The 21,743-nt window shown below is 40.9% G+C and overlaps 1 protein-coding gene across 11 annotated transcripts in view; it reads left to right on the plus strand.

Moving 5' to 3' along the window:
* The window catches only part of LTBP1 (latent transforming growth factor beta binding protein 1), a 369,687-nt gene that overhangs the window by 234,665 nt on the left and 113,279 nt on the right, over positions 1-21,743 (plus strand). For 7 of the 11 annotated variants that reach the window (XM_074378708.1, XM_074378705.1, XM_074378704.1 and 4 more), the window contains 4 exons: positions 8,003-8,125; positions 15,721-15,888; positions 18,543-18,770; positions 20,946-20,968. In XM_074378708.1, coding sequence (XP_074234809.1) covers positions 8,003-8,125; positions 15,721-15,888; positions 18,543-18,770; positions 20,946-20,968 — 542 coding nt within the window. The remainder of the gene's footprint in view (positions 1-8,002; positions 8,126-15,720; positions 15,889-18,542; positions 18,771-20,945; positions 20,969-21,743) is intronic. The other 4 variants (XM_074378709.1, XM_074378706.1, XM_045504801.2 and 1 more) reach the window with 1 other exon arrangement.

Raw genomic sequence — 21,743 nt, forward strand, 5'->3', positions numbered from 1 at the left:
AAGAAATAAATACACACTGTTCTCTGGGCTCCGTTCATTCTTTTATCATGTAATCCTGAAGACAGAAAGATTGGAAGGCAGGGAATTGTTCCCACAGTGGCTTACTTCCTTTGAGTGAGTCCAGTGATCGAATCTATCCCACGCTAAATTATTATTTTATTAAGGAGGAACAGTTACAGGTCGTGAGGGGAGGCTACGGCAGCAGTGGGGCCCAGGTTGAAACACACGTAGCCTCGAAGAGACCCTTATAGTAGTTTGCAGGGCTGACCCTGGGGAGCAACATTTCATGAAATGTGCTCCGCAGACCACCAAGTTCAGAGGGATGTTACAGATGGTGTGTGAAAAAAGGTTCCATGGCCAACTGTGTGGAGAACATCAAGATAAACAGGGGAAACCAAGAGTCCTTGCCAGAGGAGTTCTCGAGGCCTTGAGTGTGCTCATGCATGTGGAATACACAGTGCTCCTCAGTCATACTCGGCCGTAGAACCCTCCTTTCAGCAGAAGTCCCAGGCAGAACACCTTGGGTAAAATTGCTGTTGAACTGCAAACATTTTTTGTTCCCTTATCTCCTAAAATAATATTGAAAAACTTAGGTGTTCACACATTTTTAAGCTGACATCTACATTTTTTTTTTCTATCAAAAATTAAATGGATGCAGTAGATTCATTCCTGGCTGTTGATCTGAGATACAGGCTTTAAACAAACAAATAACAACAAAAAACCTTGGAGCTGCAGAATTGACTCTGATAATTCTTCTGTCATGTTACCATGTTGAAGAAATATGTATGTCCTCTTAGAGTGAACTTTATCTTAAGTAAGGGATCCCTGTTTCATAGCCAAGTGGTCTGTCTGGCTGGGAAAAGTATTTACCTCAACAGATATTTTCTCTGCTTTCAACTGGAAGTCCTGTTGCTAAATTGTGTGATGGAATTTCTGTCCATCAGCAAAAACTGGACAGATACAGCAGAATCTCCAGAGCACTTTTGTATTTTCATGCTGTGTAGAGATCTGCATGTACTGTTCCCACCTTGTACCTAATTCCTGTTGGTTCCTGGACATGCCTCATTTCCTGTATAAACTTGCGTCACTAAAAAGGCACAAAATTATTACTCACTTTGTTGAACATCCATATTTTGCTGTAAGAGAATAGATACATGAAAGTGTGTTTACTTCCTGCTGGGTATGTATGCTGGTCTTGGTAGATATTATGCATTAAATATCATACTTTATTTATCCGTTGGCATTTTCAACCCTGGCAGCCGGCATGTTGTTCTGAAGTCAGGATATTTAAGCTAGAAGCAACCTGGGGATTGTCTGTGTTTCAGGAGAGGAAAGAGAAATCAAGACACAATAAATGGCTTGCTCTAGGTGACATAATTTAGGATTGTAGGTACCAAACTAGGTCTTAGTGGGATATTTCTCACATTAGGTTTCTCCATTCTCCCTTAACTTTATCCAAGATCTAATTTTTTAAAAGATTTAAAAAGAGAATCACTGTTGCTCACCATGCAGAATTGTTATGAAGTTCCAGTGAGATAAGATGAGATGTACAAATATAAAGGATGATGACGAGGGTCCTTGCCTCACTGTATTGGATTGTGATATCATTCCTTAGTGCTGAAATGCTAAAGCTGCACTAGATTAGGTTGTTTAAAGGGTCTCTTGTTACGTGTATTTCTCTACTGCTCTGTATTTTTATATTGTGGGTAGATGCCCCGGCCTTCCTTTCTTTTGTGTTAGGTTGAACCAATATTCACTGCCAATACTCAACCATTTTAGAATTATAAGAAGAGCAGTTTTGTATTATTGAAGTTGATATATGGCCCGAGGTACATGGTAGGCTGTAGTGGGCAGAGACACTCTATAAATGCTTTAAGTGAATGGAGACGTAGTAAATCTTCGTACTAGCTGTAGCCCCCCTGGATTATTTTACCTACTCTAATGGTGCACACGGGTCTGTAGGAGTTTCTCTCTTCCTTTTTGCTTCTATACACTTGTAGTCTGCCCAACACAGCAGCTCAGCTGGAAGTATGGGGATGGGTGACCAGGGTCTCTGAGGGTGCCACTTCCTTCAGCCATTCATTTTGACTTTTGTTCTTGAACTCAGTAAACTGTGCTGTGTATGCAAGTGGTTATACTATTCCTTCAAAGGGTAGAATTCCACAATTGTCCAGAGAAATTTGGTGGTCTGCAGAGGGGAAAACAGTGAACAAATTCATTTGTTGACCATTGTTTCTTTTTAAACTAAGTACAATACTTTGAATTTAATCAGAATACATTAAGGGAAATTGGCTGACCCTGTTCAATGAGACTTCTGAAGCACTATTATATTTATCAAATATAAGTTATTTATAAAAAATATAATCAAGTTAGAAGTTTTTATTCGATTTTAAATAAGAAAATAGCCTGAAGCATTGAGTCTAACTAGAATTGTAATTCATAATCAGCCAATCATGTTCCATATAATTGTTAAACTTTGATCTTGTAACGCCTTCTCTTAGCCTAAACCTTAAACTCCTCATATCCAGATAGGACGTGTTTACTTAACTCATGTTTTGTTCTTAATGCATTTGTGAGTCTCTGATTTCCTTCAGTTTATTCAGAAAGGGCTTAAAGAGCTTGGCTACCTCAGGAAGTCATTTAGATAATTACTCATGTACTAATTTGAGGTTCTAAGTTAAAAACCACGGGGAATAAGATTTTTGCCTTTTTCTTTTTTAACACCAAAGACTATCTGGCCACCCACAATCCTCTAGGAACAAAGAAGGGATGGAAGAATGAAGTGACCAAAAAAAAGAGAATTCCTATCTAATTTTTAGATGTAAAATTTTGCATATTAGGAATTACTTCATGAATGGAATTCTTTTAAAAGTTTTATTTGTTAAGTGAGTTGTTGAAACCTGGGATATTTTTCACAGAAACAATGTGTCAGTGATTTTCAAATTTTCTTGACAAATGTCATCTCATCACAGAAGCTTAGTATTTGAAGCAGATGAAAAAGGAACAGCCTTGCTTAAAAGGTGTGCAGGGTGCCCAGAGTCCGGGAACAGGTCCGCAGATCAGTTATGTTTGACGAATCTCCTTAGGATCCTTGTCCGACCTGGTGGTGCTAGGACCCTGGTCTCGCAGATCACAAACCATGAGGTTCGCGATTTGGGGGACCCAGTCTGCTTTGCTTCTTGCTCAGGCCAAGGCACAGTCGCAGAGACAGCAGGAGACCCTTCCAGTGTAGACAGTCCAGACACTGAGTTCAGGGAATGAAACCCTTTCAGTCTTCTCACAGAACCAGTGCCCACCTCCACCCCCTCACTCCTCAGACAGCCTACCTTCAAGAAGTTCTTTCTGTGCTTATAAACTCATATTTTCATCTCCTCTGGGTGAGTTTTTCAGTGAGGACATTGTTGATGATTTTGGCAGAACAATTCTTTGCCAGGGGAGGCAAACCCCACTTTCCTAGCATCTACCCAGTGTGGCTTTCCCGGTCCTTGCAACGACACACAGTGTCCCTTAACTAAGCATGCCCCTCTTGCAGAGTCAGCAGCTGGTGTTCCCTGAAAAGGAAGCCTGCAGCATTCTTATAGATATTTATGTCATAGGAAGGATTGTTTTTAGATCCAAATGGCTAATAAATATATGAAAAGGAAATCCAGGTCAAAATCACCGTGAAATAACAGTACACACCCACCCGGATGACTGAAATGAAAAAGACTGACAACAATTTGATGGGGATATGGAGCAGTTGGTACTGGGAATGGAAACTGGCATAACCACCTTGGACAACTACTGAAGTCAACATGAGCCTTATTTAATGACCCAGAAATTCTATTCATAGATATTTATCCTAGAGAATTGAGTACCTAGGCCTACCAAAAGACATACATACATATAAATAAATATAAATGAATGTACCTAGGAGCATGGTTGGAAATCACCCCCAGAGTATCTGTCATCAGTAGAATGGATTAATTAACTTTGCACTCATACAATACAGCAGAGCAGTGGAAAATGAACTTTATGAACTGCATGCAACAGCATTGATGAATCTCTTAGACATAATAATAAATAAAAAGTCAGACAAAAGAACATACACAGTGTGATTCCCTTTATATGACGTTTAAGAACAGGCAAGACTAGTCAGTGATGATGGAACTCAAATTAGTTACCTGTGAGGACAGAGATGCTAAATGGGAAGGGACATGTAGGAGCCTTGTGAGGCTGTGGAAATGTTCTAAGTCGTGATCTGGGTGGTGGTTACACAGTATGCGCACATACATGTGTATACATGTACATACTTGTGTACACACATGTGTGTGTACGCAAAAACTCATTTAGCTGTATACTTAAGATTGGTATATTTTGCTGTATGTAAGTTTAAAAAGAAAAAAAATCTTGGATATTTAATCTCTAACTTACGGTATTTTAGAGACTAGGATAAGAAAATAAATTGAGGCAACTGAGGGAAATGAGTTTTTCTGGAAGCTGTGAGAGTGTATCGATGCTTCTTGGTTTCTGGAGCCAAAATTAGGGGAGGTGGTGTTGCTAACACTGGTGGCACAAGCTGATTAGAGCAGAGATGGTAGGAAAAGGAGAAGTTTTTTTCACATGATTCCTCTTCATGGATTTTTCTCCTCCTTCCTGTCTGTAGCCATATTTGTTTTTGCCTTTTTAGTCTTTTTTTGGGAGGGGAGGGGAAAGGTAATTAGGCTTACTTATTTGTTTTATTTTTAGAGGAGGTGCTGGGGATTGAACCCAGGACCTTGTGTATGCTAAGCGTGCACTCTGCCACTTGAGGGGTATTGTTCTCCCCTCCTTTCTAGTCTTCATTCCTGTCCTCCTGTCCTGTGGCATCTTGGTCGAGGCAGTGGGCACTGTTGAGGAGAGTCAAAGAGGGGACATTGGAAAAGGGCCCAGGGCAGCGGTTATACATCAGGTTATCTGTGCTTTGGGGGAAAACCACCACCTTAATCTGTAGCCAGCAGGGAGGCTAGGATGATACTGTCATAGAAACTTCCAGATAAGGGAAAATTCTAGGTCCCAAGAGGTTAACATGGAAGGTGTATTGGTGCAACCACTGAACAGGAGTAAAGGCTGCTCAGAGAGAGAGGAGATCATCACACCCTAGTGGGAACATGAGGGGAAAGTAGAGACTTTCTGACCACAACTGGCTGCTTACCCAGGTTGGGGGTTTACATTGGGACATATGTGAGGGCCTTGGTTTGTACCGTGTAAGCCCCAGCTGGACTTGGCACTCTTTCTGGTCCTCCCTGGTGGTTTTCATAAGGAGAATGACTTAAAGGGAAATATTTTCAATTACATGCTGTATATAAATGTGCATCATAGTTCAACACACACTCTGATAAAGAGGAAGCTGGGCGGGTGCTGGACCCTGTGCTGTGCGGGGCGTCATCTAGCTGTACAGTTTCCAGCCAGATCCAAGTTGAAATACTGTGGAATTTATACAACAAATATGTGTGTTGTCATTTAAATGTCACTGAAAATAGCATATTGTCCCTGAAATCAAGTTAAAAATTACACATGTTGGATAAAATATGTCCATATAGGTATGTTTGGCTACTTACAGTATGAGACAGAAGCAAATAATGATTTATTGCAGGCTGCATTTGCCTGTTTGTGTGACGATCTGCTAGTAATATTTTGCTCCCATGGTGTTCAGTTTTAATTTAGAAAATTAATATTTTAGGATCCTTAATAAGTTATTAGAATTAATGATTGAAGGAAGTAAATATAATTTGAAATGGGAACATTAATAGACAAGCCTGTTAACTATTAAGCTTTATAAGCCACACTGAATAAAATATAGATGACTACGAAGTTTTTACTTTTAACTTGTCACATTGTTTATTTTTTTATTTTTATCTTTTTTAATTGAGGTATAATTGACATATAACATTATGTTGGTTTCAGGTGTACAACATACTGATTTGATATTTGTATATATTGCAAAATGATCACCACAATAAGTCTAGTTAACATCCATCACCACACATGGTTACACACTTTTTTTCCTTGTGATGAGAGCTTTTAAGATCTACTCTTGTAGCAACTTTTAAGTATACAATACAGTGTTATTAACTATAGTCATCATGTTGTACATTACATCCCCAGAACTTACTTATCTTATAACTGGAAGTTTATACCTTTGACCACATACTTTTTTGGTTGTTGTTGTTCATATATTTTTTTTATTGAAGTATTGTCAGTTTACAATGTTGTGTCAATTTCTGGTGTACAGCATAATGTTTCAGTCATACATGAATATACATATATTCACATTCTGTTTATTTGTAATTACCTTTGCAAATGACTGTAATTTTTAAAAAATGACCGCCTTTTTGTCTCTCCTCTTCCAAATCGTTTTGATTCCCCCTTGGGTCACTGTTAGTCCACTTGTGCTGCTATAACAAAATACACCGACGGAGTATCTTAAAAACAACAGGTATTTACTGCTCACAGTTCTGGAGGCTGGGAAGTCCAAGATCAAGGCACCAGCATGGTCGCCTTCTGGTGAGGGCCCTGTTCGGGTTGCAGACTTCGCTGCTGTGTCCTCAAATAGGGAAGCGAGGCTAGGGAATCTGTCTCTTTTATAAGGCACTAATCTCATTCCTGAGGGTTCCTCCCTCATGACTTAAGCACCTCACAAAGGCCTCACTTTTGGGGAGTCAAGATTTCAGCATGTGAATTTTGGGGAGACACAGAACATTCAGACAGACCATAGCAGTCACAGTAAACACATGACCTTAAGTCTCTGTTTCCAGAGATGGTTTCCGTTCACTTTGTTCTTGAATCTGCTGCTGGATATTTATACTCGAGTATCCCACTGTGACCTTCAAGTGTAAAACTTATCTCCTCCTCTGCCTCTTTCCTCCACAGAACTTTCCACAAAAGCAATCGTGTCTTTTCCACTTTTCTCAGATTGGAATCTTCACAGGCATCTTTGACTCGTCTTCCTCTCCAGTGCTGTGTTGGCCAAACACCAAGCATTGTCTGTTGTTCCTTCAAAAAAAAAAAAAAAAGTCATTTGTTCTCTTCCTGATTATTCTCACTGTCACCAGCCTGGCTTGTCGCCAGTCTTACACTTGGATTACTCCTTCAGTGATCAAACTTATAATCTCTTCTCACCAAGCCATATGCTGGCCAGATGCATTTCCTTAGAGCCTGCCCTTGATTGTATCTTCCTGCTGCTCACAAACCTTTAGTATATTTGCCTGTGTTCAGTAAAATTGGCTCTAAACCTAGCCTGGCTTTAGCCAGCTCTTTTTCCAACTGTTCACCTTCCTGAAACTTCTTTTCCAGCCAGCAGTTTGACTCATGGTTTCCTGATTCCCTTTCCTTCTCCAGTCTCTGTGCTCATGCTCTGGTGTCCACCCATGTAGACCATCCACCCCTTCCTCCCCATCCGCTGGCTGCTCCCCACATTCAGCACCCGATGGAGTCTGACCTCCTCCTCCGTTCTGCGGTCTCCCTCACCTCCAGCTTCCTCTAGCAGCTCTTCCTGTCGATACAGGCCATCTCATCATTTAACTTCGTCAAGTTTGTGACCTTTGTTCTGATTGTGATAACTTGACTGATTCTCACTTCTTTAGCTTTTACATAGTTACATATACAACTAGACTGTCAGTATCTCCAGGGTGAGAGTGTTTGCCTTTCCTGTGAGCTGTACTACCTAACGAACATTAATACTAAAGCAGGAAATCTGTGACGGCTGGAGTCTTCCATCAGTTCTGTTCACTGGTAAATCTCTAGTATCCAGAATAGAACCAGGCACATAGGAGGTGCATAGTAAATATTTGTCGCATAACTTGTAGCTGTTCAATAACTGTTTGATTGATTTAACTGCTGCCACATTAAAAGCTTCTAGCCTCTCTTATTTACTATATCACTCAGAGAGATTATAGTGAAAAAGAGAGTGAATGCAATTTACAGCCAGAATCTGTTTAACGGGCTTGACTTCTCCTTCTAAAAGAATTGTGTCTTCCTGCAGATATTAACGAATGCCAACTGCAGGGTGTATGCCCTAATGGTGAGTGTTTGAATACCATGGGCAGCTACAGATGTACCTGCAAAGTGGGATTTGGGCCGGATCCAACCTTTTCAAGCTGTGTCCGTAAGTAATGATCACTTTTTTTTTTTTTTTCCTATTTTTGGATCAGCTTTTTTGGTGGGGATGGGGAGAGAGTATCCAAAAGAAGGTAAATACTCAGTGGTCAACTGAATAGTGTAAATATGCAGGGAAACCTCCTGAAAATAGCAAGAGAGAGGAGGTGGCGCGATACCTGTGTTATGAAACCACCTCAAAAATGCATTTTTACTGCATTCAGAAAAAAAAAGATAGCTCAAACTCAAGGCAGAGAACAAGTACACCGAGGAAATACGCTTTGATGCAAAGAAAAGAGTTAATTAAGATTAGCATACCTAAGAGATGAAAACAGGTTTTTTCCTCTTGAGTATTTTAAGCATTATTTAGGCTTATTTGAACTTCATCCCAACTTCTGTCTTTAATTAGTCCAAATTCTGAGTCACTTTTTTCTAATTTAATGAGGTTTCACTGTACTTTCTTATTTGGAAGAATCTGCAAAATAGTGACCAAGGCCCTGTGTTACAAATTTTTTTATTTGGTTCTAATTTCAAATCATCTGTTGTCCTCAAAGACCACCAAAATGTGTCTCTGAAGTTAGACTGCCTTACAAATCTGTCTCTAAGATTTCCTTTCACCTGGTGAGGGTAAAATTCTTCCATCACACCTTAGGTTCCCATATTGGTACTGAAAAGATAGTTTCTCCACACAGACTCCCCTGCCACAAAACCTAACGCAGTGCAATCTCTACAGATCACCTGACAATTAGAGATGTACGCATTTCAGTTGTAAAGTGCTCGGAGAATTTGTTGACACTACCGTATTTTTAAGGTACTTGTGTCCGTCATCACAAAGTAGGTAAACACTACAGGTTTTTCAAAGCCATATGCGATTAAAGGTTAAACTAATGTGTGGCAGAAAACTGTCAAGAGACTGTGGAAAGCAGTTCTGCATTAATTTTTTGTCTTGCTAGGTTTTTGTTTTTTACCTATTTTTTAATGTGGCTTTGGTATATGTTAAATTGTATCCATCCTTCTGGTCCCCAGTTTTCAATTTACCATTGTTGTCAAGATACGTTCTTCATGAAGACACCATCATTTATTTTTTAACTATGCGTCTCTAACTTTGTGCTCTGAGCTGATGGACACACATGATGAGATAAAGACAGATGTAGTGAAATAAAAATGACAGTCTCGTTCATTACTTTCAGACTAGCTTGTTGAGTGTTTTGGAACATTGTTACTAATTACTACTGTTTTCCTTTAGAAACTGTCAAATGCAGATTAGGAAATTTTGAACACAAGTTCTTTCTTCTCTGTTCTTTCACAGACAGTTCTGATCGTGAAGCAGACGGACATCTAATTATAGGGCTTTTTCAGCGGGTGGTAAAATTAGACTGTAAAGTTACACTTGCATCCAAAGTACATTTGAAAACTGATGCAAGGATTTGGAAATTTCAGGCCAAAAATCACATTGTTGACAATATCCAGATAATTCAGGGATAATGTCTGGCTGATTGGAATTGCATGAGTAGGTATTTTAAAGTTTTATAATTTAAGCATCAAAAAGTTTTTACAGAGTTTGGATACAGAATTTGTTATGAATATTTGGGGTTATTTTTCTTAATAATAAATAATTTGACTTGTAGTCTGACTAAAATTACTACGTTGAACTTTGCAGGTTAGGTAAACTTGGAGAACTGGTCGCAAAGTGTTTTATTTGACTAGATCTGATGTCTAGAGTCAAGGGCAGACATCCAGGTTTTAATAAGATTGTAGAAATCTGCCAGTGAGATTTTTGAAGCACTTACACGTTTCCTTAGCATTTATTTTCCCTGTCATTGCCCAGATAATACCGAACTTATTAAACAACCATCCATTCGTATTTGAAAAATAAATAGTAATTTTATGGTTCAGCTGCAACAGCTGAAATGATAAGTATTAGGAGACGTTTGTTGCTAGTGAAATGTTCCAGTTTAGAGTTTGAAGTTACAACCTGGGCTCTTTACCAGCGTTGAGTGGGCAGATTTATTTCTCTTTCCTCTGAATTTACCACATGGAACGTCGCAGAGATACGTGGAGTTCCTTCAGGATTTGTGACTTGGTTCAATCCAGTCTAATTTGTTGGTGAACTATATTTTGAAGAAGTCGATGGGGGAAGTATGAAGACAGTTGAGAAAGAATGAGGAAAGAAGGTGATACTTACAAAGTAAGGGGAAAAAATACTGGCAAGATGGTGGTACCCTTGATGATCCCGGGGAAGTAACCAGCGACTGGGGGTCACACACATGCATACACTCGTGCACAGACATGCACATAGACACACAGGGGCACTAAGCAAAGTTGTTGTTGCTTATCATTTGGAATAAATGTTCTTGTGAGGTATAAAAACAACCTTGGCTAGAGCATGGGAGCAGATGAAGGAGATTGACCACGTTTGCTCAGGCAGCATGAATTTAGGGCATATTCAGGCCATAAAAGGTGTGGCTGACTCTGTGAACTCAAAGAAATGCACTTGGCAGTGGCCGGGGAGCAGTGGGAAGCTCTCCCTGTTCTCAAATACACTGAGGTGAACACCCTCAGAATTCCTTGACTGCAGCCAAAGGTTGCAACCACATCACTTTTTCTCCTTGCCCGCTGTCAGTCCTTGACATAGCCAAGCAGAAAGAGGAAAGTGGGGAGGGTCCTGGCATCTGCTGCCTCTGAACTGTGCATCTGTGGCTCAGGATGCCACTGCCACAGCGGTCTCCAGACTTGCTCCTGCCTATCTGTGGGGAAAGGTGAAACTTCAGAGTTCGTCAGAGCAAATCCAAGAAAGATATAATAACCTTTGCAGGCACAGTAGGAAAGCTTTCCATCTTCCTGACCTGCATTTTTCTTGAGAAATTCAGGAGCTACAGGATGAGTGCCATGGAGAGTGCAGCCATAGGTCCTGTAGAAAACGGCTCAGGTAAAAGAATTCTGAGCCTGGAGGTTTGCTGTTTCATAGTGTCCTTGACCCATGGACTTGGTGCTAATTGACACAAGTGGAGAGGGTTAGAGAGAAGATGTGCTCTGGAGCTGGAAGTCAGTGCGATTGAAGGACACACCCCTCCTGAAAGCCAGTCCTGTTTATGAATGTCATTCCTTCTTACATTCTGCAGCTTTTCTGTGAGATATGTTAGTATTCTACACAATGGGAAACTGAAGCTAGGAGAATCAAGGTAACTTTTCAAGATCGTACAGTTTAACTGACATTTGAGATTTAAAATTGGGTTTTGTTCCTCCAAATTGAGGGTTCTAGATCAGAGGCTGCCAAATTATAGCCTGTGGGCCAATCCGCCCCACTGTCTGTTTTTGTAAATGGTTTTACTGGAACACGGCCATGTCCATTCATTTACATATTGTTTAAGGCTGCTTTGACGCTGCCATGGCGGAGCTGAGACATTGCAACAGAGACCACATGGAGCACAGAGCCTAAAACATTTATTATCTTGCCCTTCGTGAAGAAAGTTTGCTGACTTTTGGGCTTGATCAATGCTGTCCAATAGAATTTTCCATGATGATGGAAATGTTCTGTATTTGCACTGTCTGATGTGATGGACACCAGTCACAGGCGTCTAGTGTGACTGAGAGATTGAATTTTAGATTGTATCTCATTTACATTTTATCAGAGTAGCGGCATATGGTTAGGGGCTAGCGAATTAGGCCCCATGGTTCTAGATCGTTGTTTCATAAAGCTGATCGGGTAAGTTACTCCTAGAGCTCCCCCTTTGCCCTGAAATGAGCTTTCCTTCCTGACTTGGTGGTTTTGTCCATGGTGACGCTGTTCTCCCGGGAAGTTAGACTGGGAGCTTCTGTGTCAGCCCTTACTCTTTTGAGCCCTTTAGTCTCCAAGAAAGTCGTTAAATCTTCAAAATCTATATTATGCCTTTTCCTTTCTTTCCCTCTCCTCTGCAACCATCTCAGCTTAGGCCCCTGGCTTTCCTCACTTAGTGGTCTCACAGCATCACGTCCTTGTGGTTGGACCAACAAATCTGTGCCAGCTGTTTGCTCCCAGATAAAAGCAGTAACGGCACAACCCACGATGGTGATGTGATCATTGTTACTGTGTGCTTACTACATGCCAGGCACTGTGATGAGCACTTTATATGGATTATCAAATATAGTACTTAAAATATCTCTGTAAGGTTTGTATTATTGTTCCCCTACTTTAGAAATGAAGAAATTGAGGCACAGAGAGGTGAAGGAGATTTGAGACTGGATCTTTCTTATTCCACAAGCGGAGCCTTTCCAGAGGAAGAAGAAAATGGTCTGAATTGACAGGAACAAGTCACGTATTTAAGGGGAGGCACTGTTTAGTCTCACTGTACAACAGATGGTCCAACACTGCAATGGTCTCAGAATCATTGTTTCTTTTATTTTGATTCTTCCAGAATTTATTTTTAATAGCCCATTTCCCAAAAAGGATGCCTAGTGGTTCTTACTTCCCTAGGAAAGTCATCTCTTGCCTAGGTGGTACCTAGGAAAGTGTGACCTGCTCCCACACCTGTGTTCCAACACTCATTGCGTAAGGACTTTAAAGGCATGAAACACTCTAATGTGGAATTTGATCCTAGAAGTGAATGAGGATATTGGAGGTGTTTGGAGGTGGGGAGAGTAATAACAGACTAGTAGGAAAAGTTAGCTATATGCTATCTTCTGAAGTCTTAATCTGTTTTCTGCTTAATAATATTTACATTTGTGTCTGTTCGAATTGATAAGAGCAGCTTATCTTTGAAAGTATAATCAGAGTTGATTGTCCAACCCTATAATTAAGTGTAAGTTGCTTAATACATTATTGGGGAGCCCAAATATGAGAACCAGAGCCTCTTACCTTCTTATTGCGGTTTGTAATTGAATCGCCAGCCTCACTGGATATCTGCTGAGGATTCAATCCCCTACTTGGGTACAGAGCTATATGTTTATTACTTTTGAAGATTTCTCTCACGTGTGTAGCCAAGAGCAAGCAGTCTCTTAGAGCTCACTTACACACCACTACGTGTATTCATTCCTTAAAAAAACTGAATTGCTGATTTGGCGTTTGGGGTTCGTTTTGGGGACAGTCATGGTAGATTACCTCAAAGTAGCGTTCGTGGATAGGGGAGCAGGGTCGGTGTCACCAGGCCAGTTCCTAAGATAGTGTCACTTCCCTGCATGCGTGGGTGAGATGGATACAAGGAAGTGAACGTGAAGAAGTCAGTGCAAGGAGGCCAGTGTCCAGGATTTGAGGAAACTCCCTGCTCTGCTTTAAATGACCCTGTTCCTGGGATCTGGAACTAACATTAATGCAATTAGTACCATAATTAAGCCCTACCATGTGTAAAATAGGCTTTTGTGAGTTGACAAGACATTGTTTCTATGGAAATTAGGGGTATAAATTCCAAACACTTTGGAGGAGAAATTTTGGAACAAGATCCTTTGTGAGCTGATTATCCTCGAACTATGTATGCGATTGAAAGCTTTACAACCTATAGAGAGACACACGTATACACGTGCTGTATAAGTGACAGTTGGTTATTCCAGAAACTTATTATCCTTTGGGGGATAATAACCATGCTCTTAAATTTCTTTTTTGTTCTGTAACCTTTGATCTTTCATCGCTTACTTGCAGAGGCTCCAGAAAATGAGTAGAAGGTAAAGACTCAGACTTCCCCCATTTACCGCATTTTTTCTGTAGCTCTGGGCAGACCTGGCTTTTTTATTACAGAAAGTGTGAGTTTTGGAGCCTTAGGAAGGTCTCCTTTGATCCCTTCAATCCCATGCTCCCATCTTCCAATCCACTTATAAGAACCTTTCTTTAAACTATTTTCACTTCGTTGAAGTTCTACCACTAAGCAGTGATGAAGTTGTGTCCAAGTGCCCTTAAGAGGACAGAGATGCCTATTTTTAGTAATAAGGAAGGCTGACGTGTATTTTGTGTCTGCTCTGAACCAAAAGTTTAGCATATGGTATTTTTTAGTCTCTACATTGAGCTTGTCATTAATAAGTGAGGACGTTACTGAGGCTCAGCCAGTGTATTAGTCAGGGTTCTCTCCAGAGAAGCGGAACCAATAGGGTGTGGGCAGGTGGGGAGGGGTTTTTAAGGACTTGACTCACATGGTTGTGGAGGTTGGCAAGCCCAAGCTCCGCAGGGTAGGCTGGCAGGCTGGAGACTCAGGGAGGAGTTGATGTCACAGCCAGAGTGTGAAGGCAGTCTGCTGGCAGAATTCCTTTCTTCCTCTGGGGAGATCAGTCTTTTCTTCTCATCAGGCCTTCAGCTGTTTGGATGAGGCCCACCCACACTCTGGAGAGTCCTCTGCTTGACTCAAATTCTGCTGATTTAAATGTTAATCTCATGTGAAAACTACCTTTGCATCCTCATTCGGACCTATATTTGGTGGACCTGGGTATGGGGGCCTCACCCAGTTGACACAGATCAGCCATCACAGCCAGTGTGAGGGATTTCCCTAGGTTATCTGGCTGGCAAGTGGTAGGCCCGCTACAGGAACCCACATCTGTCTGGTTCTAAAAACCCTTGCCCTTTTCACTGTGCTGTGGTGCCTTAATTGAATCAGGTTGTTTCTTGTAGCTGAAATGTCAGTCCTTTTGGAAGAATAAAAATTCAGCTCTGAGCAGGAAGAGGAGGTGGTAGAGGAATTGGGTAGGGGAAAGTCAAATCGGGAAAACCTCATTTGGACAGCAGTACAGTGGAGAAGAGCTCTTGCTGATGTGGGGAAAGAACAGAGAGGTGACCGTGAGGCTTGGTCTGTGCTGCAGCTTTGACGTGGCCTGGGACTGGCTTTGTAGAATATTCTCCATGCATATTTACATTAGAAAATGGATTTCTTGAAGGCGGGGTTGTATCTTACTTATCCTGCTGTGTGCCTTGTGTGCTCAGGAGCTGTTAGCTTAATGAAGTCTTGTCTCCTCAATTTATAGGGGAAGAGTCAGGATTAGGATTTAGGTATTGGATGAATACGGCCTGATGTGCTTTTGCAACATGTTCTGAGGGGTTGAGGATATTATCTGTTCCTTCTCTGGTGTGCCGCCTGGACTGGGGGCCTTGTGTGACGTTGGCAGTCAGAAGCTGCTCTCTGCCTCCCGTTCGCTGGACACTGGCCCAGAATGAGACCGGCTGGGGCCTTGCAAGCTCTCACGATCCTCGAAGGGAGAAGAGCAGCAGCTGACTTGTATCAGCTATGTTCAGTTCCTGATTTTCCATGGTGCCTTGTTGTTTACCAGACTCTGCCCTAGAAGTACCTCTGTTATGGCAAAATACAAGATAACAAACGAGGCAGTGATTTTGATAATAGATGACTACTTTATTTGGGTGGGTTTATTGTGGTCGAAGTTACTTCTTTTCACTTAGGGACACAAACCTGATTTTTAATGCTTGCTAAAATGAAAGACAGGACCAGACAGAGACAGGGACGTTTGATGTCCTGACTCTAGAACTCATTTGGTAAACTGACTCTAAGTCAAGAAGGGTGATGCCCTGAATCTACTACGTAGGTTTATTCTGAAGCGTGGCTTCTAAGAATCCAGATGTTCATGTTTGTTCCATGAAATGTCGATCTGGTTTTTGTTGTTTCTTGGGTGACATCAGGCCTTATCTCTCTGCTTCAGCGGACACCCCTGTGATCTCTGAAGAGAAGGGGCCGTGTTACCGACTTGTCAGTTCCGGAAGGCAGTGTATGCACCCTCTGTCTGTTCACCTCACCAAGCAGCTCTGCTGTTGTAGTGTGGGCAAGGCCTGGGGCCCGCACTGTGAGAAATGCCCCCTCCCAGGCACAGGTAAGATGCGCCCAGCCGTGCACTCACATCCGTGCCCTGCTGCACAGGCACACAGGATGATTTTGGCAGCTTGGGTTATTTTTGGTTTCTGACTTTAAAATGCATTGTATTATTAAGTAATTTTAATCACTTGTGTAGAAACCACGAACATATGAGGTTGAATCAGTGGAAAAAATTACTTACGAAGAGGTTTTCCAATTTCTGTGTAATGTTAGACTTCCTTTTGGACATTGAGAAGAGCCATGACTTTTTCTCCGTAGCTTCTAGGGCCCTAAGTTGGCTCTGAAAAGTGCCCTGTTGGGTCTGTACTTTCCTAACGACTGACTGCTCATCACTTGCCCAGTGACTAGACCTGGGGCTGTTTACTCAGTCACTGTTCCGGTGAGAATATTGCACTTCATTTCTCCAGTTGGAAATGGAGAAAACTATATTCATGATTGAACTTATGCTGTGAAGGTTTATAACTCAAGGGCAGGTCCTGCTGAAGCTCCTGTGAACTTCTGGGTGGGGACTGAATATTAAGAAGTCGATTTATTCTTTATCCTTCGGTTTGGTACGTAATGGCCCAATGCCCTGAAAACATAAATTTATCTGTGTGCCCTACTCCTCTCAGGGAGTCACCAGCTTCTCAAGCAGGGTCAAGCAGAGTCAAGTGGAAGAGAAAGAAACATACCCTGCAAATAGTGGGCGTGATCTTATCCCAAAAAAGAGTAGCCCCCCATGGGGTCGGCATAAACAGTGTACTTAATTTCTTGTTTGACAAGATGGTTCCCTCTTAGGGAAGAGCATAAACTCCCACTTATTTTAATGTCTCAAACCTGTAACTTACACTGTCGTAGACAAGATTTAAATATAAATATCATGAGCCACCTCTTCTGATGGCTGGGATCAGAAAGAACTGGTAAGGCAGAGACAGTGTGTTGATGGCATTTTAGTATACTGGATAATCTTTGACATCTTCAAAAGGTCCTAGTATCTTCCTGTGGGATCTGAGTCTCTCAGTGTTTAAAAGTAATAGTCAATGAAATAAATAATCATGATAATTCATGGTAATCATTCCTCTTTAAGCTCAATTTTGAAAGTTTCTGTAACCCTAACATGAAGCATAAATTAAGAAGGTGGCTCTTCAGTAAAATACAATAGCTAAATTTGAAAGTAACATTAAAGATAAAATGTTTGCATGTAACCAATTTTTGCTTATATGGTGATTTTCATAAAAATAATACTTAGTTCATTAATACTTGAACATTTGTTAGAAAAACATGCTTTTTTCTGGAAACAGTTATTCTTTCATGTGGAAATTGTATTTCATAGTTTAACGTAAGAATGAGATTCCACCATTTCATGTGTGATCCTTAGAAAAACAATGTTTTAGCCTGCTTTAAGGAGTATTTTAGAGTTTTGTTTTTACTGAACTAATTTTAGGTCCAGAACATTCAATAGGAGATCTCTTGTTCAGTGGAACTGAGAAGTGACTATTTTACTTTCAATTTTAAAAGTAGAAATAAAAAAAGTTGACCATAAGCTCCTTGGTGTCTGCACTTGGTAACTTGCCTCCAATACCAACACCAAAGGGGTGAGGTGGATTTTTCCTCCTCTGGCCACACACTGCCTTGCCGGCCTTGTCTTCCCCCTTGACTTATTCCTGGCGATTATGCAGTGGAGGTTAGCAAATCACATGTGCCCAGTCTGCTTTTTGTTTAAACGTACAAAACCGCTTTCCTGGCGAGGATAGTAGTTCTGAGGCACAGAATATCTTCTTGTCCTTGAGATAATTCGACCAGTTGGTCATAGTCCGGCTTTTGCTCACTGGTCATCCCTTGCCCTGAAACTAACTGCACTCTAACTTGATGTCACCTTGTTCCTCTGTTTCTTTCCACCATCTCTTGAGCATGTGTACGTGGCTGGATTCCTTTTCACCATCTCTCTTCAAAACCACTTGTCCTTTCCAAGCCTTCTTAACCAGCCTCTCCTTGTTGGCTGAGACTCTCCATTCTGGCTGATTCTTTTGGGCTCTTCAACTGGAAACAAATTGATGAAGATTTCAGCACCTCCTTGCCCTCAATAGTGGATTCTTTTTCTTTTTTAACCTTCTTGCTAGTCATTTAACTTAGATATTACTGAGCTCCTGATTAATAACTACTGAAGCCATACCAAAGTAAGAGGAAAAGCCTGATTTTTGCTGATATTGCGTGCGCACACACACACACACACACACACACACACACACACACACTTATGAGATATATATAATATATATAGTATGTTCTGAACCTAAAACTCTAACGTATTACATATATTTTTATATATAATACATAATGTGGTATATAATAAAAATACATATAATATCTCATAATTTGTTTTGATATATATGTATATATGCTCTGATATATGCTATATATGCTATATATATAATTCTGATTGGGAGAATAAGGAAGTAACAGATGAAGGAATGTTTAGTAAGAGAAAAGTTTTGGTTTTCTGTAACTATACTAGTTTAACAGGAATTCAAGCATTTTGCATCCGTTTTTGAAGTTTTTAAATGTAACGATATTAGTGATGATTTATTAAGAGATATTCATCATGCTATTTTCCTCTGTATAAGTTTGCACTTTTAGATTTTTAAAAGGAATATTTTCCCATCCCAAATCTAGCTGCTTTTAAGGAAATCTGTCCTGGTGGAATGGGTTATACGGTTTCTGGCGTTCATAGACGCAGGCCGATCCATCACCATGTAGGTAAAGGACCTGTATTTGTCAAGCCAAAGAACACTCAACCTGTTGCTAAAAGTACTCATCCTCCACCTCTCCCAGCCAAGGAAGAGCCAGTGGAGGCCCTGACCTTCTCCCGGGAACAGGGGCCAGGAGCTGCGGAGCCAGAAGGTAAGAGTGGAAATGGATCTTGGACCTAGCCATCTGTGTGTCTTTGCTGTGGTTTCCCTGCCCATCCCCTCTAGAACAAGGGCTGTCAGCCTTGGCACTGTTGACACTTTGGGGTGGATAGTTCTTTGATGTGGGGGGCTGCTCTGTGCTCTGTGGGATGTTTAGCAACATCTCTGGCCTCTAACTTCTAGTTGCCAGTGGTACCCTCCCCCTTCCAGTTGTTGCAACCAAAAAGGTGTCCAAACATTGTTCAGTGTCCCCTGGGGGCAGAATTAACCCTGATTGAGAAGCACTGCTTCAAAGTAATAGGTACCTAGCTGGTTATTCCATGGTAATCTTAGGACACTGTCTTGTGTTTGGAACCTACTTTTTCTTGGTGTTTTTCCCTGGAGAGTGATTTGGATTCTTCAGGATATAGCCCGAATTAATTTCTGTGTCTAGAGGGCCATTTAACAAACTTTCATTTACTTTAAATAGTAGAATCTGCACACTTAAAAGTTAAAGCATTAACTGAGCTTCCAAGAAGCAGAGCCCCACAGGCAAACAGGGATAATGGGAGGCAGAATGCAGGAAGACAGGGTCAACAAAAGGAATGCTGGAAATCACCTAGTGAAGTCCTTTGAAAATCCTAAGACAGAAAGAGGGAGCCTGACTTGTCAGGTGTCGTACAGAGAGTATGTGATGGGACCAAGGAACATATTTTTCCAAGGGAGTGGCTAAGGCCTCATACTCCAGAGGGAGACCAGAGACAGTTGACTTTGACTCTCTCTCTCTGACTTCAGAGAGAGGAATTATCTTTCTATCTCTCCATATAAACTAGCATATCCAATCCTTTGAGTATTGTTACCACGAAAGAGCCCACCCCAGACTGAAGGAACAAAACTCTGAGCTTTGTGTGGAATATCTCTTGGCTCTAATAAAGCTCCCATTGGCTTTTGATTCTTAGTCAGAATTCAGGGTACCCGTTGATGGATTTTCTGAGGAGAGAAGGTGCCCAGGTTAGTGAGGATTTGGGAGCCTGGCCAGGCCTCCCCCCTGGTATAGAGGTCTCTTTCCAAGGCTCTGAACCTCTGTGTGTTCCAGCCTGTTTTATTCTGCTCTTTCTCTCGCTGCCCTTCTCCAGGGCTTGGCAGCCCAGGCAGGACCTCACCTAGAATTGACAGTGTTGGCCAGTTTGTTCCTATACACTTCGGGTGTCGTGGCCAGGTGTTTGCAACTCCTCCTCCTTTGCACAAGCAGGAGGAAATGGGCTGTGGTCCAGATTCTGCGTCATGACTTTCTGGGTGGTGAGAAAGGCAGAATAGGTTGTCGGTTGACTTTTTCTAACCACAAGTATATTGCAGCAGTGGTAGCAATCTGGTGCTCTGATGGGGTTTAGAAGTTAATGCATCTACCAAATCTGTGTACTGATGTTTATGGGGATGGTGACTCATGGGAAAAATCCCTATAATTACTGACCTAAGGCTTGAGGACTAATACTACATACGGATTTTTGAAAAGCAAGTGTTTCAAAACAGGGCGGCATAACCACTACCACCACCACCCTGTCACAGTGCTGATGATTGTGTAATATGTAATTTGGTCAGCGTATTGATGCTAATCTCTCATCGGATCTTACTGGCTTGTGATTTTTTTCTTAATCTCATTAGCATATCTTCCCGAAAATGCTCACAGGGCTTCATTAAAGATCAGTCTGCATCAAGAATGCAGCGTCCTTTCTTACATCTCTTATTGAAATAGAGGCATCTTTTTTTTAACATTGACATCAGGAAGCATTTCAAACATGATATATTATGTTAAGGATAAGCACAATGAAAATGTTTGTTTTCGAAGATGGGGGAGGTTTTACCAAATTGCGATGAGGCGTGAAACAATGTGCCGGGAGGTGCTGCCTCTTTTAACTCTTTTAGTTAATGAATGAGGTGGAAAGAACTTCATCACGTCTGCTATCTGGTCCCCCTGTAATTGAGGAATGACAGCACCAGTAGTTTTTCCCTGTTGGTCATGGGTAGAATTCTCCAAAATGGTAGATGACCATAATTCTGCGTTTGATTTAGTTTGATTCTTGATCCTTTTGGAGACTTACTGGACTTTTGTTGCTTTTTAAAAGTTGAAATATCATATAGTGTATTGTCTTAAATTGTACTAATGTTCTTCTTTCTTTTTTGGTTTTAGTGGCAACTGTACCCCCTGAGAAGGTAATTTATTCATTGTTGGCAAGTCTTTTATTTAACCTTCAAAATGATTTTCTTCTAGATTACGTGTGATTTTTTTTTTTAAAGACAAATACAGTAACATGTCTGTTATGCATCGTTTGGTTTAAGGAAACAAAGCATTCATTCATTCAAGAAATGCTTATTGAGCACCTACTATATATAACTGGCACTGTTGTGAATGCTAGAAAACAGCAGAGAACAAATCAGACAAAACTCCTTGTTCGCATGGAACCTAAATTCTAGGGAGAAGGAAATAATGGGACTGATGGGAATCAGGGGCTTAAATGGAATTCACAGAGTCAATTCACGGCCTGGACCAGCTCTGGGAAGAAAGATTCTGACACGTTTATGTAATTATATATTCTCAGCATGCCTATATACTGAGCAATGTACTTAATTCAACTAAAACTTGACGTGCATGTTTGAATTAAATTGCAGTAGGAACAGAGCTTACCCTTGAACGTTAAAATCAAATACGAGGACATTGCTTCTTAGAAATTTTAGAGAAATTTTTATCAGTCCTTTGGGAGTTTTTTGGCACAAAATGGAGCTATGAATTGTGAGATTAGAGGAAAATATAGGCATTTGCTGGATCTATGTCCTATTTATGTAATATTGTTTCTTGTCTGAATATTTTACGGTAGAATGAAAATTAGGTAATTATTAAATGTTTATACATTTGTGTGTTATCCATTCAGTTGTCAAGACTGCAGTATGTGTTAGGATTTAGATGAACACATACATACATAATTTATTG

Source organism: Camelus bactrianus, chromosome 15 (assembly GCF_048773025.1).
Source record: "Camelus bactrianus isolate YW-2024 breed Bactrian camel chromosome 15, ASM4877302v1, whole genome shotgun sequence".
Lineage (NCBI taxonomy): Eukaryota > Metazoa > Chordata > Mammalia > Artiodactyla > Camelidae > Camelus > Camelus bactrianus.